Source organism: Scleropages formosus, chromosome 15 (assembly GCF_900964775.1).
Source record: "Scleropages formosus chromosome 15, fSclFor1.1, whole genome shotgun sequence".
NCBI classification, from domain to species: domain Eukaryota; kingdom Metazoa; phylum Chordata; class Actinopteri; order Osteoglossiformes; family Osteoglossidae; genus Scleropages; species Scleropages formosus.
In genome coordinates this window covers 18,826,504-18,850,990 of record NC_041820.1, presented here as the reverse complement: position 1 = coordinate 18,850,990, position 24,487 = coordinate 18,826,504, and the positions used below count along the sequence as shown (strand labels likewise).

Genomic DNA, 24,487 nt, shown 5'->3' with positions numbered 1-24,487 from the left:
GACAGTAATACAGATGGCTCAGCACCATGCAGATGATAACAGGTCTGTATCACCTCAAAAGAGAGAGGACTTAAAATCTAATGGCAGAAATGACCTCAGGTGGCCCTTCTTGAAAATGTACAACTAGAGCAGTCTGTCGCTAAAGGCGCTTCTCTCTTTAGCCCGGGTGGGATGCAGAGGATGCAAATTATTGTCCCTGATGACTAAGAGCTTGTTCAGAGTCCTTCTTTGTACTACATCTTCCAGAGTCAAGCCCAACTCCCAGGACCGAGCCTGGCTACATGATTAGTTTATTCAGTCTTTGTATCAATTGTCAGAAATGCCACTGGTCACTGGTCTAACAAACAACTGAAAAGACTGTTGCTACAAGAACTGGTAGAACATCATCTGCAACAGTTTCATGCAGAGTCCAAAGAACCTGAGCCACCTCAGATAGTAACAGTGACTTTGACCAGAGCTTTACTGATTACAGAGTCTCAGTACTGCATAGTCTCACTACTCCAGCCTGTTATCCATGTGCATTCTCAGGTACTTTTACAACCCTGTGACCACCATATCCCAGGACCCTTGAAACTTGTAAAGTCTGCCACCATCTGCTTAGTTTTTCCAGTGATGAGCTGCAGGTAGCTCAGGATCATTTTGTATCACTCAGTAAAGTCCAACTACCTGTATTATCCATTGTCCATGACTCAGTTATTGTATCTACCTGCATTGACCAGAGCTTCTCCCTCAACAGCCCAGGTTGTTTGGTGTTGAACACCCTGCAGAAGTAAAAGAACACGTTCCTCACAGAGCTGCCTGCCTCATCCCAGTGGGAGTAGACTCTGTTCAACAGGCAAGAGATTTTCTACTTTTGAGCGGTATGATGGTAGGACAACTGGAGTCATCTAGCACCTTTTCAGTGCTGTAGTCAAAGCATTAGATTATGTATATATGTATATTGTCCAATATTGCATTGTCCCTTCACAGTGATTGGTGATCTATGACATCCAGACAAGAGTTTCATACCTTTATAATATCTCCTAGCCATCTGTACACTTTTTCCATTTCAATGTCCATTTGGGCAGCTGGATAATGCACTTGGGCAAGCCAACATGAGTGCTGTTGTTCAGCAGGACAGAACCCAACTTTGAGCCCGAGTTAGCAGCTTTCAAGTTGCTTCTCACTGGAGTAAGACAACATACAGCCAGTTGTCCACAAACATATATGCCCAACTTTAACACTGATAATTGTGATATAAGTTCATTAAGGTTACTTAGTTTAGAAACATGTTGGGACTTTTGTAGGATTTTGCCATCATCTTTCAATATTAACATCCATAGAGAGGCTTCTTAGACTCCATGCTAAATTAACAAGTATCAGTCCCAGAGTTTTGGTTCTTTCTACAGGCAAGGGTTTCTATGGAAAACACATAGTGTTTTCTGTGTTGAAGACTCAAATCTTAAAATTAAACGTGAGGTGCTACAAATAGCCTGATTACCAGAAGTACTGGATTTCTAGCTAACAGATGTTTGAAAGTAGCAAAAGCGTGTGCAGAGTAGCTGTGTAGGTGCTGTGAGCCAGATATTGAATGGCTCTTTCAAGCTGTTGAGGGAGGACTGCTAAACAGAGACCACCTGGCCTTATGGCCTCTTCGTTCAGCCTGGTGCCCATCTTATCCATAAATCTCCAGTGGATTTACTATTGGAATACAGAGAGGGGCACGATGGGAAGGAAACAGCTTTGCAATTTCTGTTATGAAAGTTCAGCTCCAGGAAAGGAGGATGGCATGGATGAAACATGGTTTGAAAGGAGTGGCTGGATTTGTGACGTTCTTCTCAGATGAGACACGTTTTAGATACATTTGTGTGAGCTGGTTCAGGGTCCCACATTTGTCATGAGTGTGGTAAATAGCTCAGACCCTTCCTCAGAGCTGCAGGGGAGAATGGGTTTGGTGGAGATCTGATGACATTTTTAATTAACTATGAATCTGCCAGAGAAAGGCTGATATATAACATAAGGAGATGGCTTTAGTTTCTCTATGTCTGCACCACTATCAACCAGTATAAAAGGAAAAACCTTATTTATATTTCCATTTAAATTGTAACCAGTGTCTTTGGTAAAATTTACATTTACTTGTTTCGCTGATGCTTTTCTACAAAGGAACATACAACGTTAATCTACTTCCAATGATTCACCCATATATACAGCTGGGTAATTTTACTGCAGCAGTCCAGGGTAAGTACTGTGCTCAAGGGTATTACAGCTGGAGGTGGGATTCAAACTTGCAACCTTTGGGTGAAAAGGCAGTGGCGTTAACCATGACACTATCATTTTTTCTGTACAATATTATATTCCACACCAAGAAATATTAATTTTGGGCACTAATTCCTTCCCCTCAACTCCCACCATATACCTTTCTTCACTCTATGTTAAAACACTGTTTTATGCCATCACTTTTATTATCACAAAACTTTACAATGAAATAATGAAATGATGGCTACTGTATGTCACTCCTCTTCAGCACACCTGGGCTGATTACTGTTATTACTGTCTGGAGGTGTTGCTAGGACACTGTTATTACATGCCCAGCATGTAACTTCATTGCCTATCAGGGTGTCAGTTTGGTTAGATTTAATTTAGAAAATGATACTGATATATCAGTACCTGTCCTCAAGGTGGCATGAATTTTGTTTTTCATAATTACTTATGTTTGTTTGATGTCCAGTGAATCTTATCTCAAAAGAAGATGAATATCATCTACACATTTCCTTATGGTGATTCAGACATCTGTCAGCCATGAGGAATAGTAGTAATACAGTAATGAGTTTAAGCAACCTGGGTTGTAAATTTAGGCAATGCTTTACTCTCACACCAATAATTGTTTTTGTTCTCTGGCTCAATATTTTCACCATTATTCAGCAACCAGGATATTTCATGCAGGATGATAACAAAATAATGTTTAGTATTTGCTGTTGTTATACATCTATTGTTAATAGTACAACATACTGTCATTACAGGGAACTGACATGGAGTTTTATGAAAACATTTGAGGTACAGTCCGCAAAAAATATAACAAGGTTCTTAAAGTAGGCCTAAATCAATGGTTATTTCTTTAATAGGAAAAAACGCTTGCTTTTTCTTCAGGTTTAACCATAAAAAAAACAGACATAGAAGGAGGTGTAGAGAAGAGGTTGTAGGGATCTATCTGGAAACTCTGGTAACTTCCTTTGTGGACCTGTCCTCACTGGAGTGTGCAGCAGGAGCATGGATTTGCCTTTCATTGCTAATGCTAAACCAGCATTTCTGAAAGGTACCATGCCTGGATCAGCAGGTACTGGACTTACGGCAACATCTGCCTCATGTGTACACTGGTGTATGAGATGTATGTGCTGAGAAGAACTGTTCATAAAGTACAACTATACTTGATTTTTTTCTCACCTAATCCCTATATAATGCACCATGACTGCACATTTCACAGCATTGCTGTAACAGCAAAAAATCTGTTATTTTAACTGTATCTGACAGTTCAAAGGAATAGCTAAAGCTATGGAATGACCCACTTTGTTGCAGTCATCAGCACCTAGTTTTTGGCCCTGTACTAGTGTCATCAAAGAGTTGATGATTTCATCCAGAACAAAACAGAATTATTGCCATATTTTTGCCAGTGGGAGCTCAGCAGATGGGCCTTAGTGTAACAGTGCTGGAACAAAACTAGATCTGGAACTATGTTCAGCTATAGAGTAAATCAAAGCTGCTCACTTGGATTCACTGCTGTCAAACTGACTCAACAGCAAAAGCCTGTGAGGGAATAAAATCATTTTTATGCTGTGCGTGAAGGAAGCAGTGAGCAGTAATACATTGACTGTCCGAGCTTTCTCCCCCTGTGGCTCAGCTGCTTCAAGGGGCAACGGAACAGGACAGCCTACTGTCTCTTTGAATAGAATGTGCACTGCGAGTCTATATTAGGTGCAATATAACCACATTTATTTAACATGATTTCCTGATGAGTTGCACTTGGAATTACAGAGACGTTGCTCACGACCCTTATCGCCTGCCTTGTCACCTGGATAAACACAGGACCAGAATCAAACACATCTTGTGTGACTTCCACCGCTTAACGCTTTTGTCAGGATCCATTTAGAATTTGTGTGGAATGAAGGTAAATCTACAGGAAGGACAAAGGTAGGTTTGTATCTATTGCTGTGGTAGGTTTTGTTTAACAATGTACCGCATCGGAGATGATAATCAAACACAAAGGGACTTTAATGACCTCAGGTCCACATGGGCGCCGGTAATATTTCCCATCTCAAATTTCCTTTTTCATCAAACGCAAAGGGCTGGGCCTGTGTGCTTGTGCGGGAGAACAAAGAGCGTTTTGCGTCAGAGGAGCGTTGTGTTTGCTCCGCTCTGCGCGGTAAAGGGCCCGTTTATTAGAGGCCCATCTTTGAACAGTGTGGCGAGAACGCTGTGGCTCACACCTGAGCCACCCCACCCCCTGGTGCCACTTACCCTTACACACAAAGCACTTCACCTGCACAACATACACACAGAGGCAGCAGTTCATTATATTTAAGGCTATTCATAAAAAGCAAAGGATGTGGGACTTTCATCCCTTGTATTATAGTATTTCCTACCCTTTATTACTTGTCTTCTTAATTGCCTCACCACACTCTGTGGGCTACACTTGGCTCATATGTAGCTCTCATAATGCAGATCTTCGAAAGCCTGCTTTTTGCCATTTAAACGATCAAAACTCACCTTTCCCTTTACCACTTAGTAAAGTAAATAAATAAAGAGGAAAGGACAGATTCAGGCATAGACAACTTACTATAGACTTGTCTTGGTGTAGTGTAAACACTGGACAGGTGAAATGAGCATACAGTTTCAAAATGTCAAGGGGTGTGGTGGAGCAGCAGGTTTGGCCGGGCCCTGCTCTCTGGTGGGTCTGGGGTTCGAGTCCCACTTGGGGTACCTTGTGACAGACGTGCGTCCCCTCTCTCTCCAGCCTCATGCCCTGTGTTTCCTGGTTAGGCTCCGGCTCTCCGTGGCCCCACTTGGGGCAAGCAGCTTCAGTCAGCGTGTGTTTTAAAACGTTAAGTGCAAATTCTCATTTGGCTTCTACGGAATAACAAAACACAAATCATATCATTGATTTCATGACCCCAGCTTCTGTTTATTGATGTATTTGCCCACTGAAGGAAACTGCAGGAAAGCCCATTACTTTGGGAGGCGGAAGTGCATCCGCGTGCTTTTGTCGAGTGCAGGTGCTTCGTGCCCCCTAGTGGCGCCTCCTCAGAAAACAAGGAAACATTACACATGGTCGTGCAGCAGAGGACTGTTTAGAATCTATGCGAGGCAGTCAGAGATACTACTATGAACTGTGGGCCGTCCATGCAGTAGCACTGCTCCATCAGAAGAGATAGGCCAAGGCTAGGACAGGCAGGAAGAGCTGTGACAGGGTGCTGGCAGCTGAATCCAGAGATTCGGTGGTGGTGCTGGTGGCTGGGACTGTAACAGCTGGGGGTCTGGTATAGATGTAAGGATGGCTCTACAAAATTAAAGCAGAGACATGAAGCCAGTGAATGTGGAATCAGTGCCAGTGGGAACAGCAAACACAGCTGAGATCATAATACAGGCTTTTCTCAAACACCTTTTTATATATTATTATTATTATTATTATTATTATTATTATTATTATTATTACTACTCTCCAACAAGAAATTTATTTGAAATAATAATAACTAAATCACACTGTATCCCTCTACTACAATAGCACCTTAAGCGACCAAAAAATAACAGTATTTTAATTTTTTTGTTATTTAAGGGAACCAAGATGCAAAGTGTGTTTCTTACCATGATTGTTTACAGACTGATTATTTGGTAAATCATTAGCCAATTGCTTGATTACTGTCCGAAGTGGTGGTGTGTTAGGGTGGTTTGGTAAATGTGAAGATGTTGGTGTGATTGGGGCAACTGGAAGTGTATTGCAATTTTCCCCCTCAGATGATATGATAAACGCTTTTTGGTTTTGGGAATGAAGGACGTTAAGTAGGGGGAAGCCAGCACGCTACTTCCGTAGATAAAATAAACTATCATAGGACAAAGATAATCGAAATGTCAAAAGCCACAGTACCTACCTCTGAAGGACAAATGAGCTCAACTGGCTCTGAAAAGCTCTGAATCATAGATTTCCCTCCTTCTGGCTGGAACTGCATGAGGACAAGGGCAGTGTAAGGACACATGAGGACAGATCACATACGTGCTTTCCAGCTTCCAGAGCAGTGCACAGTGGACTGGCAGGAGCAGACAAGCAGCACTGTGATGCCTACCATGTTGTTCCACAAGCCCTTAGCCAGCTCTTCGTGTCCTTTGATGGTGAAGTGAAAGCAGTCAGTGGTGAAGAAGCTCAAGTCAATGGTGCCATCCTGTCGCAAGCAGAAGACAAATAGCATGAGCACTGAAAGTAACACTGACTTAGACCTATTTTGGGTATCCAGAGCCAGAAAGCAGCTCTGACTTTTTTTTTTTTTTTTTTTTTAAAAAACAACATTAAAAATGAGTTCCCACCTGTAGCCTTGCCGGCTGTGCTTTGGCCAGGTATGGCTGGAGGACAACTGCAAAGTCTTCTTTAAAATAGCGACCACTGTGAATCAGTTGCTCCAGCCTCCTCTGGGGTCACCGTATAAAGGGTGGACAAATGGCATCATCACAAAACGCTCTGCACAAACGCAAGCAAATGTGCGATCTGACCTAATGAGTGACACTACAATTGCACTGAGTTTAGAGGGACAGATGATGGACGAGCTTTAGGACAGACCTGTAATTCAAAATTGAAAGCAATGACTTCCTTCAGCTCGGGGGAGTCATCGGGTGGGAGCACCAAGCAAGAGCAGAATGGCCTGGGAAGGCAGAAGGCAGAACCACACTTTGGGGTTTCAGGCAAGAGGTTGCAAATCCAGCCTCTCATCCTTTGCAGTTTCGAGGATGAGACTTCTTGAAACGCTCAGAGCTGTCACAACATTCACAGTTGGAACAGGGACAAGTATGTGATCCCTACACCACACATTTCACGCACAGAGGATTTGAGAAGCATCTGGTTCAGGGAGCTTGGGGATCAACTCTATCTGAATAACTTTTTATGAACATCAGGTGAATGCCTAATTTAGTTCAGTTCATTCTGTCCATTGCATCACACAAGGGAAATGTGGATGGGATAAGGCGCCAAGGGGGCAGTACCTCTGGAGCAGGCAGCCCAGGGTGGGTTTTTTCACTTCCCGGAGGGCTTCCATGGGCAGAATCTGGACCATATTCACGATGAGTCTGGGCACCTGTTCCCGGTAAGAGAGTGTCAGTGCACACGGGGAGCTGGCAAGCAAGAGTCAGCAAGAAAACTGTCTAGAAAAATTTGGGGGGAAAAAGTGACCCCTTACCTCGTTCATCAGCATGTCCAGGGCATCCATCATGAATTTCACAAAGCTGTCTGCTGAGAAAAGGGTCTGTAACAAACGGAGAACACTGATAATAAATTAATAGGAAAACAAAGTTACCCTAAAAAGGTCCTTATGGCAAAACTGGGGTTCTATGATTCTGCTGCCTTTGAGGGAAGAAGTTGAGAGTTGGGAGCACTAGATTAACTGGCCAAATCATGATTCAATGAACTCCAAGACTCAAAATATGACTGAGCTCCATTTTTGTAATGATCTGTGTAATTATGTACACTGCTTGGTTTGACTGTTAACGCACCACTTACCTTGTTTTTGCAATAGTCACAAACATCATTCATTCCAATCAAGACAGACACGAGTTTCCAGTCTTCTTTAAAGTTGAGGCCCTGAAATTAAAATATTATAGCAATATCCATTTGGTGGTGTAGATCCATTAATGTTGTGTGCAACTTTAGCTTTTTTCAAATTAAACAGTTTAGGTTGGACAAAGAGATGAGCTAAATAACCAAATCTGCAAATAATAAAATAATAATCTATATTCTATGGTTGTGACCTAACTATTAAACTCCTATTGACTGTTGATGTGAAATTAAGCCGTCAGCTCAACGGCTAGTTCTTACTGGATAAATCTTGAATGTTTCAATTAGATTTCTGGTTTGCTCAGAGAAGTTTCTGGAAAGAGAAAACTGGTGAGGAAGCACACGGACAGAACGTAAATACAAAATGAAGCTGACTCAAGGATTCTTTTAACGTGATCGTTTAAATTTACGAATGATAGAAAAACGGGTCGGTGGAAAAAAAAAAAAAAGTTATCGGTGAGAATAATGTCATTACATTTACATTTATTTATTTAGCAGATGCTTTTCTCCAAAGGAACTTCCAATGAATTCTATGTAGTGTTAATTAAAACTAAGATTAATGCCACAAAAAAATTCTACATAATGTATTTTTTTAAATTCGATTAATGGGGTATAAAAAATGAACACTAAAGTCTCCAACATTACGTGACCTTGTGATCGGCATCCACTAATAAAAACATAACTAGTGGTGACTTCCCTTTTTTTCTAGTCAGTTACAATATGAATATATTGATGAGTATCTAAAACACCCGATTCATTATCTCTACATTGGCTTATAATTAGCAGAGGAACTTTCATTCCACTGAGACAAACAACACACTTTTACAACCTTATATTTATCAAAAACATAACTTCTGCTTTGCCGATATCAAAATGTCAGTCCAGATGTTATGGATGTAGCATTACATAAATTTTCTCTTTTAACTATATAGAGATGCGTGGCGCCAAACATAAATAAATAATAAAAAGTGAAAATGTCAGCACACAGAGTGTGTAAAAGACAGATGAATAACGAGAAGTACAAATGTTTACACAAAGGAAATGTCAAGTTATTATTTTGCTAACGATAAACGTTCACGGGCAGAGTCTCTCACAAAGTGTTGTGAGCGGTTACTGCCAGGTTGAGGCCCGTGTCGTTGATGGTTGTGGGATACCCACTAAGTGTTGCCTTTGGCGCTGGCCCCAGCAAGTCTGGGTTAAAGAGTCTGAAGACATCTGTAGTACAGGGCACAGAGAGCAGAGGTCACTTGGCAGCTTTACCATGGTACCAGTGTTCATAGTATCTGCGGTGGACTGTAATTCAACAATGAGTCTACGTGCATTTTTCAGGCTATGGATAGACTAGGAAAAGAGGAAGGAAAAATGGATTCATTAGTGCAACATGTAGTCCTGTCATCAACAGCATTCGCAAATGCTCAAGGGGAAACAAAACCGAATGGCCGGCGGAAGGAATTTAAATGACACGTTCTTTGAAGAAACATTAACGACATACTTGCAAGAGTAATGACATCCTCATACGTTCCACGGCCGCCAATGCTGTAAAAATGTACAAATTAAATACTGTTTCTTCACAGCACCAGTCATTATGATCAACTGATAATGAAGTGTAAAGTGCCAACTTTTATTGGTGCTTATTATCTAATAATTAGCGTCATCATTAAGTTTTATTAGATCGAAGTCCACCGTGTGGCTGACATACCAATTTCCTCAGCCAGTGGGACAGATATCATTATTGTGATAATTTTCTTGTGAGTTAATAATTTACATTTGGAGCAAGTCAGCGCAACTCTCCATCCATACATCATTCCTCAAAACATTACTGATGGTCCCGGGGAACTTTTCACCCGTGAATCGCGCAAGGAGCAGTGTTACAAGGATCTAGGGAAAGAAAGGAGCAATCGTACCTGAATACAACATCTCTGTATTCCACTGGTACTTGGAGGATAGAGGAGGCATTTATAGCGATTCCAGTCTGCGGTAGAATGAGGCCCATGAACGATAAATCCATCAGATTGAGCAGTAATATGTTCGTATAGAAATTAACCAACATTTCTAAGGAGAAGCTCACTGTTGACACTGCTGAGAAAAATGTGTTGAGCTACGGGTAGCTTTTCGCATCAACACCGCACACCTTGGCTCTCCATAACGCACGCTGCGGCCAGTGTCGACCCAGCGATAGCGTGACCTCAACGTAACGGATATCAAGCTTTTCACAAATTTTTGCTGCACATCTGAATAACAGGCCAACGATGCTACATCACACACGGTGGAGAAAACAAAGGGTTCCAGAACTCACCGTCAGCGAATCCCCAAGAGCTGCTATGGCTTTGATGTCTGCTGCTTTCACCAACTCAACTGTGAAACAAGGAGCTCAGCATAAAACTGGCTGGTAGACTTTGTCTCACTCAAGTACCATGACTGTGCAGAACGCTTTTAGGGCATGTGTTCTAGGGGGGCTTCCATCATCTTACCGGAAGTTGGAACTGTGGGAGACGGGCTCATGTCAGGGCACTGGAAAGGGGGATGTTTAAAGCCAACTGGTCTGGTCTTCTCTGGATATTCCTGAGAGGCCATGGAGGTGTAGGGATGCAGAATGATTAGCAAACACAGCAGCAGTACATACTATATACTACATTGTCGATGCAAGTGAGTCAAACCTGACCCATACCAGCCACCCACATGGTTCTCAAGGCAAGGGAGGAAAAGAGATGGGTTACCAGATCCTTCTTCCACGTGTCAGGGGAGGCACATGCAGGGGAGAAACATGGAACTACCGAGCACCCCAAGCAGGACTCAAACCCAGACCCTCCAAACAGCGAGGCACTGGACAATCCTGCCGCGCCGCAACCACACCCCCCTATATACTACATACTGCATACTTGAGAGCAGAACCAGTTGAACCATTTATACAGAAGTCTAATTTTTCCTCCTGGTATAGCAGTTCAGGGTCAGTACCATGCTCAAGGGTACTGTAGCACTCGTTGAGATTTGAACCCCTGTCCTTTTGACAGCCATAGTGGCTGTGATCACTATGCTTCCCTTACAACGCTACACAAAATCCGCAGCACTTTGGAAGCAAAGCAAGAGGCCATTGTCAGCACTATGTACGTCCTTGAATGCCCGTTACCTCATGGAAGCATCATGACATCGTGAAACAGCTTATTACTGAAATGTTGAACTAACCTGATCAGTAGAGCAGACAGAGAGAGAAATAAGAGATGAATTGTGGGTAAAATGAGGAGGACCACATAGGTACCTTATAGAGCTCTTCCCTGCTGTACTGTTTCGTTGCCTCTTCATATTCCTGCCACCAGCTATTGCCTTGGAGACACAGGCAACAATCATGTATGACTGCAGTACTATGAAGAACAGTGGTAAAATTCACCCACACCAGCAAGGGACATATTTCTCTCACACAGGGTAAAGGTTCACTAGACCACAGTAAGACCCTGTGAAATCTGTTTGACTGCTTTTATTCCTTTCATACAAACTGCTGTTAGATTTTGGAAAAAGTAAGTGTGAGAACAGATGGTAAAGGTGGGAATTTTCCCAGCACTTACCCTGAACCAGACAGATTCCCAGACTGGTTGCCACAAAGATTGTGAACAACTTCATGGTACTACAGCTCCAGGAGAAGAATAAACATATCAGGTGGCAGATTCACAAGCACTTGCATTTTTATATGGGGTGTGCACTTATCTGAGCACCTCTATCAAGTGACAAAGTCTGCTGCGGATTAGATAACGGCATAGAAACCCTCTCCAATGACCCAAAAGTCTCACCCATTAATGGAAAGACCCACACTGAGAACAAACATTCATATCTGCAGCCTTTAGGCAGAAAAAGGAGCCAAGGACCAGTTCTCAACACACACACACTACACTGCAAAGCCATCATTTAATGCTAAATCCCCAAAACACACAACCAACTTTAAATGAATTTCACGAAAGCAGCACCTTTCTGACATCATTCCAGGCAATTTGTTAAAGATAATTGAGACCAGCACAATGCACAAGAGCTTTCTTCACTCTTAGCAGCCAAAGGCCAATAGACTCAATAAGCTCATGAGGAAAGCTGGCCCTGTCTTGGGGGTGGAATTGGAGTCTTTGGTGGAGGTGTTAGAGAGGAGGATGCTGAGGAAACTACTCAGCATTATGGATAATGCCTCTCATCCCCTGCATGCCCCATTGGAAGCATAGCAGAGCAGCTTTAGCTTTTATACCAGTGGCCATCAATTTGTATAACTCTTCCTTCTTCTGTAGGGAATGAAGTGGTAACATCAAGACTTCAGGTATAATTGTATAATCATTAAGCGCAATATTTTTTTCAACATTACTAGCACTATAGAATGTAAAACAATTGCAACTGTTAATGTAATATGTGCTGTGTCACTTCCTACCTTCCACTTTGTGTACTTTTATTATTTAATTGTTGTGGTTCATCTGTTTGAGCAAGCTCTGGCACAGGAATTTCCTTTGGGATGAATAAAGTTTTATCTTATCTTATCCCATCCCTACAGGCCACGTAATCCAAACTACTTTTAACCCCTTATGACAATTGTTTGTGCTAGTCATGAAGACAATATTGGACACGTGTCCCAAAAGTTTATAAAACAGAAAGAGGAAAAGCTTTTAAAAAAAACCTGTACATAAGGGTTTTTTTTTTTTTTTTAAGTATATAATTCAATTTTGACTCAAAAAAAAAAAACTAAAATACAAGCAATTTAGTAGAACAAATTCAAGTAACCACTTCATTTTAAACATGGTAAAAACTGGGATCTGTTTATAATTTTAGCACAAGATATGAACAACCTGACTTGGAATTGTAACAGTGCTCCCTCAATTTACAATTAAAGTCACTTATCTTAAATCCTCTTCAATTTTAAATATTTACAAGCTTTAAGCTAACTTTGTGTTGGTAAGCTGAGCATCCCATCAACTCTAAAAGTGCACTGAAACACCTCACAAAAAAAAAAAATCTTAATTCTGCCAAATTCATTTAAATACTGTACCTTCATGTCATAACTAACAAATGCAGGACTTGTTCCTGGCAAGATCAGGGTTCCAAACAGCAACAGAGTAAGATTACAGGATATGAAATATAACATGCAGAACCTGTTCCATAAGGAATATCCTTCATCAGCATATGTTGCTAGTAGCATTATAGAACACTTGTACAGGATTCATAACTAGTCAAAATATGAACAAATTTCATTTTTGATGTCTTCACTTCCCCTTTATGGGGTATCTGTGTTACTTATTAAATGAAGGGGTGTCGTGTACCGCTACTGGCTCAGATTCAACTTTTTTGGAAGAGAACGTCTGCGATCAACAGTTTTTCTTCAAAGTCCTGGAATATTCCACCCCCCATCTCACTTCATTTTCCAAGAAAAACTGATTGCCCATCTTGTCACCTTCTAGCAGCTTGATGGAAGACTTCTTGGAGCTGTTCCAATGAAAACATGACATTAGGGTGGTCCTGGCATAGTGGCCATTACCCAAAAAAAAAAAAAAAAGCCACCCTGAGAGACACAGTCTGGTTGCTTTCAATGCTTCACTGCACACTTCCAATGAGACTTTTCACTGAGGCTGGTTCTCAGCCTGGGGTTGATCAGGAACCCCTCTTTGAGCCAGTCTTATGGCAGCTTGCCGTCGACTCTGGCGGTAGGCGATGATGGTGCCAAGCAGCAGGGCAAAGACAGTCATGAGACAAAGGTCCCATTCTGGTCCCAGCAGCTGATCCAGGTCCACCCCTGACAAAAGCTCCTTTACCTGCACACAGAACCATATGTGTCACCTTTGTAAGAGGGTAAAGAAACTGTACTTGTGACCAAAAGGTTGATGTTTAAGAGTCCAAAAAGATTGTTGATTTCTGCAACTGTTATAAGCCATGTTACCGCAAGGTTCTGCACTACCCATCTCTCACTTTGACAGTGACACAGGCTGACAAATCACTGCAATATAAACAAGGTCTTTCTATGGGTTTGTTCTAGAGCTCACTATAATAGGGTATAGTGGCCTTACATCAAGTTCCTGCAGATACTGCACAGAGTTGACCAGCCATAGGTTGGATGTTGCCAGGAAGGCAGGGACTTGGGCATCTGGGCTGGACTCTGCTGCCATGTCGTAGAAACGCTTGGCCAGGTGTACATCCTGAAGACACAGGGCAGTTTTCAGATGTTAACTGATGCGTATGTGTGTGCGCACTCATACATGCACACATTTGTATCAGGGTCTGTCCTCACCTGCTTGACACCCAGACCCTTCTCGTACATGTAGCCCAAGTTGAACAGGGCCTGGGCACTATGCTGCTGCTCAGAAGCCAGCCTGTAGTGCATCATGGCTGTCTCATAGTCTACATCTGTCCCATAGCCATAGAAGTGGTAGTCTCCCAGCTTTATCCTGGCCACCACATAACCTGTGACCAGGAGATTGGGGGAGGCAGTATTACTGCTGCACAGTTTTCATGTTTTCAGTAATTACAGATCTTTAGGTAATTCAAGGGAAGTTTAAAGGGTCTGAGAGAGGGGGATGGAGAGTGGGACACTCACCCTGGGCTGCAGCCCTGGTCCAGTGCAGCAGAGCACGTGGGTATGTCTCATTTTCATGGAACAACCTTGTCACTCTTGCTATACACAGAAGAATCATGGGAGAGGAAGAAGGGGGGAGAGAGAGAGAGGAAAAAAAAAAACGGTAGTGTTCTTGTAGAAAAAGACACCTATTGTCCACCATGATAATGACCTGTGGTCTGGGAGGGTTAGGGTTCATGAGGTTGACTATTTAAATAGAAGAAAATACAAGTGTAGATTTCAGCCCCTCATGACCAGGGCTGGACCCTCCTGTACCATGTACATGTTTAGAAAGAAAAAAAAAAAAAAAAAAAAAAAAAAAAAAAAAAAAAAAACCCTTTGCACTAATAGCACAGCACACCACAGACTGAAACAGGGAAGCCTTGCAATATGTTCAAAGAGAACAGTAGTACACCATCACCCCCTTTTGGCAGCTTCTCTATAGTGTCATGACTCACTTTGGTCCAGGATAAATGCCACATTGCTCTGAGCGACTTCGTAGCCCTGCTCTGCCAGCACGAGGTACTGCGCCACAGAGGCATCAAGGTCTCCTTCCCTGAAGCTTCTGTAGGCTTCCATAAACCTGTCGGACCAACGTCCTTGTTCACACACGTTCTTCAACAGCTGCAAAAAAGCAAAACAGGAGCATGGGGGAAGGGTGGGGGTAGACTTATGTTTGTCACAGCTACAGGGCAATTGTAATTATTTCACTTCAGAGAAGTGTGTACATCATTAAGTAAAGAAAAATGAGCTGGAACCACTGGCATAGGCTCACCTCTACAGCTGTGGGACACGAGCGCATGATGCCCGTGCCAGAGGCATGCATCTGGGCCAGGTTATAGAATGCCAGGATGTGGCCTGTCTGGGATGCTAGGCTGAAGTACTGCAATGCCTGCTTGTAGTCCTGCTGCACACCAACACCATCTAGGAAAGATGAGGTGCAAAGCAAGTGCAAATGAAAATCATCTCCACACACACACACACACACACACACACACACACACACACACACACACACCCTCTTCCTGTAAAGGCCAAACAAATGACTCACTGTAGTACATGGTGCCCAGCTGCACCTGGGCATCAACCCAACCCTGCTCTGCTGCCTTCTCCAAGTAGCTCAAAGCCAGCTCGTAGTTCTGCAGCGGAAGACAGTGACACAGCGACACCTTTCACTGGAAAGGCACTCGGTCCCAGATGAGGAGCATCCACTAAGCAACACAAAGGGTTACACCCCATTGCACCACACATATGGTCACAGTAACATACCCCATACAAATTCAGCTATTTAAAGTCCTTGCATTGGCAGTCCGTGTACACTTACCACAGGGATGCCCCTTCCATACAGGTAGGCCATGCCCAGTCCACTCTGTCCCACTGGATCACCCTGAGGATGGAGAGTGTGAGATACTTACAGTTTGAAACAGGGGTCAACGTTAATATGCCCCCTGACTTCAGCATACACTGACCAGCTCAGCTGCCCTCCTGAAGTACTGCAGGGCAGTCTCATTGTTCTGGGGCACTGCATCACTGCCATCTGTGTACATCTGTATGTGGGTAGGAGATGTAAACAGTTAAGGCACAACAGGGGCTACAGCAGGTTTACTTCTAAAGCAGAAGTATCTTGGTTCTTTTTACATATACACATTTTGTGTATGTGCCCATGTATTCATTACAGTGCAAATTTCCAATTTAAGCTACTAGGCCTGCACAGCAGTCATTACCAGTGATGGACAGCAAGGTACAGTAGTCCCTTACCTTATCCATGGTACAAGTGACCAAACGGAGACTCCCTTATAGTACTGAAACACTGGCCTGCAACGTCTGCCATATTACAAATCTACTGCGAACGCTGGCTCTTCAACTTATAAGTAGAACTGGGACCAAGTCACTTGTTTAATTTTTCATAACTTCAAGGCATAGTCAATAAAAGCCACATAACCGAACAGATTCCGCCATTTATTCACCAGTTAGATTCTGCAAAAAGCTTATCATGAGTCGTTGGAAATGTTGTGGTATTTTTTTTTTTTTTTTTTTTTTTTATTTATTATCAGTAAACTATTGTTCAATGCAGTGTTATTATGGTCCAGAGTCTATATCACCAGGGAAAGCAGGGTACCTCCCGGATGTGATACCACTGCAACACTTGATATACACTTAATTTCAAAGTACATTAAAACTCATTTTAAATTGAAAACCCCTATTCAGTCATGATTGCTGACACATTCACCACATTTAAACCCCCCCCCACCCACCCACCCACCCACCCACCCACCAGATGCACTGCTCACCAGCTTCTGACTGCTTTCATTACCTGTAAAATCAAAGTTGAACAATACACACCTCCCTTGGTTCCCTTTTAAGTTAAGTTATCTTGGATATACCAAGTTTAAAACAAAAATATATTGGAGTTTAACATTATCAACTTGCAGCACATTTAAGATACTTCAAATGACCAAATTCCTATTGAAAGCAGGTTGTTGACCAATTCATCCCACAAACTTGGTCAATGTTCAACAGCTTGTTATTTTGAAGCACACTTGGGAACAGACAAGCTATACACTGGAAGTGAGCTGAATTAAGTCAATCCCCCCCCCCCCCCCAAAAAAAAAAAGCACATGCTACTCTATTTGGGTACATTACACTGCTAAATGATGACTAGATGTGGAACTGGAGGTCATTTTCACATTTCAATTTCACTCTGCAAATAAGTTTTTTTAAAAAAAAAAAAAAAAAAAAAAAAAAAAAAAAAAAAAAAACCTTGTTTAAATAAACTGAAAAATGCATCTTCTAAAATTCATAACAAATGAATATGAACCACATGCATTGACCGAAGCCACTTATCCCAAGCGGTGTCACGGGGAACCGGAGCCTAACCCAGCAACACAGGGTGCAAGGCTGGAAGGGGAGAGGATGCACCCAGGATGGATCACCAGTCTGCCTCAAGGCACCCAAGTGGCACTCAAACCCCAGACCCACTAGAGAGCAGGCACAGGCCAAACCCTTCTGTGTCACTGCATGCTCACTATGAGGAATATTTCTATTTTACCTCATGTATTATAGTATTTTAATACTCAGCTTTTAAGGGCAGGGGGCATGGTGGCACAGTGGGTTGGACCAGGTCCTGCTCTCCGGTGGGTCTGGGGTTCGAGTCCCGCTTGGGGTGCTTTGCAATGGATTGGCGTCCCGTCCTGGGTGTATCCCCTCCCTCTCCAGCCTTGCACCCTGTGCTGCCGGGTTAGGCTCTGGCTCTCCGCAACCACATATGGGACAAGCGGTTCAGGCAGTGTGAGTGAGTGAGTGAGTGAGTGAGTGAGTGAGTGTTTAAGGGCTAAAATATTCTAGTTTTTTTTTTTTTTTTTTTTACCATTAGGCTAGTATTCGTTAATTAACACCAAGTTGGTTTAAAAACAGAAGAATGCACAGGAAATTTGGTATAACAGCATGAAAAGTTGTAATGTTTTCAAAAGACCAATTAAGAAGGCTGAATAAATGCTCAGAAGGAGGGGGGGGAAGAAGAAGAAAAAAAAAAAAAAAAAAAAAAGTGGTCTACAACTACCTGGTAACCCCACACCCCTCCCCCACACAGACCTTTCCCAGGAAAGCCATGGCGTGAGTATTCCCCAGCTTTGCTGCTTGGCTGAAGTACCTGAAGGCCCTCTGAGAAGGAAAGATGCATGGATGTGGTTGGAATGATAGAAACAGCATGGAGAAGATTCAGGCTCAGGCATCAACAGGTACCTCGTGATTTATCTCCACCCCTCGGCCACCATGCAGGTGTAGCTGTCCCAGGCCAATCTAAAGGAAAAGCACTATATGTTACTCCATATACTGGTATCAGCAGAAACAAGTTCAAACTATAATCCTAAAAAAGGCTACAGCTATGTGTATATTTGCTGAGATCACAAGTGCAGAAGAAGCAGACAGACAAACAGTGGTCAGTTTGTGTTTCTTCAGAAAACAAGATTTCAGTCAGTGCTGGTAGATCTCCACCTTCTACACAGACCTCCACTTGCAATAAGGGGGATGAAGTCCATAATTTATTCCAATCCAATCAGGTTCCATCAAAGCAAAAGCTTTTATATCCAAGAAAGGTTTCCTTATACGATACAGGGCTACATCCAAAAAGCTGAGAACCGTTGTGACCAGAGGAACCCAACATACACTGTAGACTGACTCATTGTTGTCTCCTTTCTATGTGTCAAATCACATCTCTTAATTCTTCAATGTGCACATAGCGACCTGGGCTAAGGGCACTCCACCACCAGCTTTGGTTGTCCCCATACAAGTTCCAGGCACAAGGGGCCAGTGGCAGTACCTGGGCCTGCACATCCCCCTTCTCTGCCAGCAGCTGGTAGTACTGAAGGAGGTCCTCCTCCAGTGTCCCACTGGCCGCCCCAGGGTGGTCCACCTCGTCCAGGAGCCGCACTCTCTGCACAGCTCTGCCAGCAGCCAGGGACATGTCACTGGCCACTGCAAGGGGACATGCACAAATACTTACACATGCACCTCATGGTACAAATGTTCAAGTTACCAATTTTCAAAAACACAAAACACTTCCTAGTTTGTTGCACTTTCACCATTGTTGTCTAAAATGTGTCAGATGGAGGAAAAATTACCTGCATTTCACTTGCTAGCAACTAACAGCAGCAAATGCTCAACAGAAACACAATGGTGCTCTTTGTACACAGCAGATTCACAGAGCTGTGCAGGACTAGTTTCATTTTCTATCAAACTTTTACTAAACAGGTGTCCATTCTTTAATTGAATCAATCAATAAAAGCAAAATTGTGACTAGGTGATGAAGAATGGTACCTACACTTTGACAAATTGGTCCCATCCTCATTGCCAATTCTGTTGTGTCCTCAATTGCAAATAATCTTTAAAGTTAAAGACTTTTTAATATGTTCTCTCAATGATATCCTCCACCACAGTACAATTTACTCTTTCTATACTCCCTTTTCATTCTCCTATGGTATCTGAGCGGGGGGGGGGGAGCACTTTCATACGTATAAGGCTGAATACAACATATTTAACGTCATTTTGGCTGTGACTGCATTTTCCAATTTAATTTTAATGTTATTTCAACTTAATGAAAATCCCCACAACAGACTGGCATCTTGCCCATGGTGTTCCCTGCCTCATAGCCTATGTTGCCAGGCTAGAAGAACACAGACTTTACACTGGATTATGAAAACCAAAAGAAATAAGTATGGCAACATCAATTACAGCAGTTTTTTGTATAAAAACATCTAACCAACGTATTAAAGTTTTACTGATTTTAATATTACTTGGACTCAGGAACAATTCAAGTCATGATTAGAATTCATTTCACAACTCACCTGCATGGGAAAGTTTAAATACTTAAACAAGCATGCACTGAAACTCATGAAGTCCACTGCATCTATATGTAGACACTTGTGTAATGTAAGCTGGCAAAAAAAAAAAAAAAAAGCGATACTGGGCTAAGTGACTAGTTTGAGAATCGAGAATCTCTGCAGCTGCTGGTAGAATGCACTTTTATGGGGGGGGGGGGGGGGAGGGAAAAACTTATTTGCCTCTGAGACATTCAGCGGGAAGAGTTCTCCCATACTTGGAATTACTAAATTTTTGCTTAATACAGGTCTAACAGGTATGGCTAGATAGGACTTCAATAAAAATTAAGGCAAACCTATTGCAAAACAAAAATTTCCTTACCGTGATCAGCCACCACTCTGTAGTGTGTCAAGGCAGATTCACAGCTCTGCATTACCCCAATCCCACTCCAGTATCGGTAACCCTGCAAAGGAAGTAAGAGGGGAAAGGATCGTCATTAGCCAGGCCCCAAACCCTAACCTTACCCCCCCCCCCATTACACTGGTCTAACAGACACTAACATATCATCCAAATTGGAATTTGTGTGTCTGCCCATCCTAAGTAAATTCTAAAACATTCAGAGGAGCTATACCCACAAACCTCAATACTCATCCAACAAATCTAAGAAACTCACCAAAATCATGTGAGCCACCAAGTTTCCTCCCAAGGCCCCAAAGGTGTAGTACACCAGTGCCTGCAAGCAAAGTCATGGAGACAAAAAGACATTGCATCAACCATTAAAAGGAGGGAAAACAAAACAGACCAGAACGAGCACTTGTCTACTACCTTTGCCTGGCTGGAGGTCACACCTAAACCAGCAGCATACAGGAAACCAAGAGCCTAATGGAAGGAAGGAGAAAAATTGGTTAAAAAGAAAGGAAAAAAAAAAAAAAAAAAAAATTTTTATGACTCCCACATTAAAGCTATGGATGGGCAGAGTTCTGAACACTGGGTTTCTGTGGAAAATGACAAGGTGAGAATGCCCAGTTTCTGTATAATTGAGTAAATTACTCAGATGCTGCAAAAAATTCTACTAAAACAAAACAAAAATCATCAACAGAGACTACACAGCATACCATCTGTGCTTTGGGAGAGCCATCCAGGGCAAGCTTCTCCAACATGTCCTTGGCCTGTGTGATGTTCTGTGCAAGATAGTCTCCAAACAGCATGGCATATGCCACTCTTTCCATGGCTTTGGAATGGCCCATGTCTGCCACCTTCACCAACCTCTCATACTCCCTGAAGCAGGTTAAAGGCAATTAACTGAAGAGAGACCTTAAAGAACACTCTTTCACTCAGATCTTTCATTCCCAAACCTCTAAGAAGCATTTAGTTTGACATATGCTCAATAAGTCAGATCAAAGCAAAGGTATCAAAAGCTTGTTGACTACTGTAGTCCCCCCCCCCAATCTACAAAGTGATGTCTAACACACACACACACACACACACAGACACACACACACACACACACACACACACCAAGCCAGAGCCTAACCCAGCAACACAGGGCATAGGATGTGATGCCAGCCCACTGCAGGGTACCCCAAGTTGGACTCAAACCCCAGACCCAGGCAAAACCCACTGCGCCACCGCACCCCTTAAGTCTGTAATGCTCCTCAAATTCCTTAGCTATGTCATTTCTAAGTTTAAATATCCAAAAGATCAGTACTTTAACAAGCATCAAAATAAAAACATTTGTACATTTAAAACTAGATTTGCAATCTAGTTGGATCACTTACACAATGCTTGTTCAGTAGCATCAACGATTATAGTGAAAGGGTTTGCCCATTTAAACTCATTAAACCATTATTGCTAAGATTAAAGATCTGCCATGTACATTTCCTGTACACAGATTTATTAGAAATTTTATAACAAACCCCACACATTTAGCTACTACTGAACAGATCAGTTCACTTTTAGCTGAAGCTTCATTCCCGACTGACACCCTAGACTCCACCAGGTGAGGTAGTGGCTTGGTATCAGAACTGGCTAAGTGGAGAACTATTTGCAATATTTGCTGGAGGGGGGTTTAAATAACTTTGGTGGAAACTAGACCACACTCAGGAAATTAAAATTTATGTCATCTTTAAACGCGTAAAGGTGTGGATAGAGGCAGGGGCAGCAGAGGTCACGCACTTTCTTCTCTGGCTCCTTCTGCTGGTGCTATTGATGATGGTCAACGCTCTCTGGTACATCTCCTCAGCTTCTACAGCTCGGTGCCGCTGCTCAGCCTGTCCCTCCGCTGCGGGTAGTTCAGGAAGACACGGCAAGTTTCGCGAACGGGTTTCTCAGGAGCCCTCCCCTTCCACGTCGCGTTCGGCCAACTCACTTTCGCAGAAGCCCCATCTTTTATCGCGGTCATAGTCATCAGTCGTGGCGCACCAGAGCCGGCCGTCCGGCTGTCCGTCGGCGGTGCAGGCCGGATACTCTTTCCCGAGAAAGAGGAAGGGGAACAGGCAAGGCTCCCCAGCAGCGGTACCCCCAACTGTCACGGGAACTGCCCCGAAACAGGGCCGGGAAGAAGAGTTCAAACACGGTAAACCACGTCTGGGAGGAAGCGACACCTCAGTGATTTTCAGTCTGAGGAACTTAAAAAAAAAAAAAAAAAAAAAATCTGGAAGCCATAACTAGTGGGTCTCCTGATCTCACAAAAATCAAAACCAGCATAAATTCAGTGTTAATTCTGGATGGGGGGGGGGGGGAGACAGGACTACATTCGAACGGTTTTTGTCAAACATAAGTAACAGGTGTTCAGGAAGTGGAACCACAAAGCATGCAATACTTTACAGATGAGTCAAAGGAGAGAGAGTTTTTTTTTTTCTTCTAATATCAAACATAGCAAAGAAAGATCCACAGAGCTCAAACAGGACATAAAGGGTGTTCATGACAACGGAAACGGCGGCTCTTTGAGGGGAAAATCGTGTTTGTCGCACACGCTCACCTTGGGGAGGCTGGGATTCACCGTGTCTCGTACCCTGGGCTCCAGTGTCACCGGGGTAAAGAGCCTCCCCCTCCTCAACCTCGCCACTACGAGGAATCACCTCATTTTCAACCTAAAATGTGAGCAAACGCGAAAGGCAGCGCAGTGACAGCACATTAGTGGCAGATGAAAAGCAAAAAGGAATGAATTCTAGACAAGTCAAGAGCGGAAACCCTCTGGAAAGACAAGTTAAAATAAACTTAAAGACACCTCACTGCACTCAGCGCCAAAAAGACCAGAAGCTTTAAATTAATACTGAGCAAAAGCTATAATTACAAAACGCATTTTTTGTAGCTACAAAAAAAAAAAAAAAAAAAAAAAAAAAAAAAAAAAAAAAAAAAAAAAAAAAAAAAAAAAAAGCATTTTGTAGCTTTTGCTCAGTTGTAATTATTATTCAATTATTGCCACACGGTACGTCACCGAAAAACATCCCTGGCTTGATGCTATTTCATTTTCATTAATAGCGGGAAAATAAGAGAGTGAAACGTAAAATGGTCGTTTAAGCACGAAGCGACAAGTCGAGGATAGGACGTTCGGAAGAATTAATTCCTCACAGCATGATTTTCATGACCCACCACGACATTTGTGTCAGTCAGTGCTACAAGCAAGAAGCAGCAGGTAAAACTTCGCACGCGACACTCGGCTCTTAAAACAGTTCGTTTTGTCTGATTTCAGTCGCCAGGTGAAGCAGCAAATACCTTCAGTGTTTCTTCCAAATCTTCCAAGTCTGCACATAGAAAAATGAACAAAAACAGTGTGTGTGAATAACCAAATACTTAGACTAAAATTCTTAAGAAACTCCCGTAAATGGAATCATATCAGCGCCTCACAAAAAAAAAAAAAAAAAAAAAAAATAAAAAATAAAAAACCCCACGAAATCCGCTGTTATGCCATAACTTATGGTTGACAACTGAACTAGTAGGTGGCTCTTACCACAGCACAGCCGCGATACTCACCAGCGGTTTCTCCGTGGAACACAATCAGCAGCAGTGAAATCATAACGGTGATAACCCACGTGTCCATAATCAGTGAGTCTGTAACTTTCAATTCGCGATTCTAGTTAAATAAAACTTCATATTCGATCCAAACACGAGTTCATGCCGTAAACAGTCGCATTCTAGGTTGTCATCCACAAACTGCACAAGCTGCCGCGAATTTCACGTGGGTTCTTCTCAACTTTCCCTGCTGTTGCAGCTGTTTACGAGCTCAACGCGTCCATGGCACAATGACACTGAAATTAATCACGCAGGTCACCGCTCATAACTCTCTCTAGACTGATTTTACTGCATGATCTCACAACTATTATTATCTACTATAAACATTTAAACCGTTTACCACCAAAGCTAAATACTGCAACGCTTTAGGGACAGACCAATCACCACCCGCTGTATGAAGCTGTAGCCAACCGCTGAGCGCTGTGACAGTCATCATCCAATAAATACTTCTCAAAGAGTAACGCCTCCACACCCGCACTGCGAGCGGATTGGCCGAAATCAGCATTACACGTCTCTTCTCTATTTGCTACGTTCTTGCACGTGGACCAATGGCGTTGGCATTTGATACAGCTCGCGCAAACAACTAAAAATATAAACTGAACACTGCAAGTGATTCTTCAGTTTCCTCTAATGTTCAAGAATGGGCAAAATATAGTCCTCTATTTTTTTTTTTTTTTTAATACCAAACGAACAACTTTTAGTTACAAAATCTTTTGTGCTGGCGTCACATTGACTCAATCGCCTACATTTTCACGTTTTTTATTTTAAGTACCACCTGACGCTTTATTTACCCATGAATTATA

General features: G+C 42.6%; 1 protein-coding gene and 1 long non-coding RNA gene across 2 annotated transcripts; both read right to left on the bottom strand.

Moving 5' to 3' along the window:
• Positions 1–5,313: 5,313 nt before the first annotated feature.
• Positions 5,314–6,389, bottom strand: LOC108919535 (uncharacterized). Its single transcript, XR_001964925.1, has 3 exons — positions 6,312–6,389; positions 6,120–6,191; positions 5,314–5,530 (listed from the first exon to the last, which is right to left on the bottom strand). It is a non-coding gene; the product is annotated as an uncharacterized LOC108919535 (long non-coding RNA).
• Positions 6,390–12,515: 6,126 nt separating this feature from the next.
• On the bottom strand, positions 12,516–24,083 carry LOC108919350 (protein sel-1 homolog 1-like). The gene is made up of 21 exons (XM_018727277.2): positions 23,646–24,083; positions 23,388–23,416; positions 22,651–22,762; positions 22,039–22,206; positions 21,846–21,951; positions 20,786–20,948; positions 20,496–20,549; positions 20,344–20,403; positions 20,052–20,133; positions 18,673–18,827; positions 18,096–18,152; positions 17,946–18,014; positions 15,824–15,901; positions 15,679–15,741; positions 15,406–15,493; positions 15,130–15,278; positions 14,813–14,978; positions 14,337–14,414; positions 14,031–14,203; positions 13,810–13,938; positions 12,516–13,557 (listed from the first exon to the last, which is right to left on the bottom strand). Exons 1-21 carry the CDS (start codon positions 23,710–23,712, stop codon positions 13,366–13,368), a joined length of 2,238 nt encoding a protein of 745 aa, XP_018582793.2. The 5' UTR covers positions 23,713–24,083; the 3' UTR covers positions 12,516–13,365.
• Between the last annotated feature and the right edge of the window lie 404 nt (positions 24,084–24,487).

Bases quoted from the DNA above. Each gene is read 5' to 3' on its own strand.
- LOC108919350 (XM_018727277.2), bottom strand. From the start codon at position 23,712: ATGGACACGTGGGTTATCACCGTTATGATTTCACTGCTGCTGATTGTG. The intron at 20,949-21,845 runs GTGCGTGACCTC...AACCTGCTTCAG, and splicing joins AGAAGGAGCCAGAGAAGAAA to GGAGTATGAGAGGTTGGTGA. The intron at 15,494-15,678 runs GTAAGTGTACAC...CTTCCGCTGCAG, and splicing joins ATGGAAGGGGCATCCCTGTG to AACTACGAGCTGGCTTTGAG.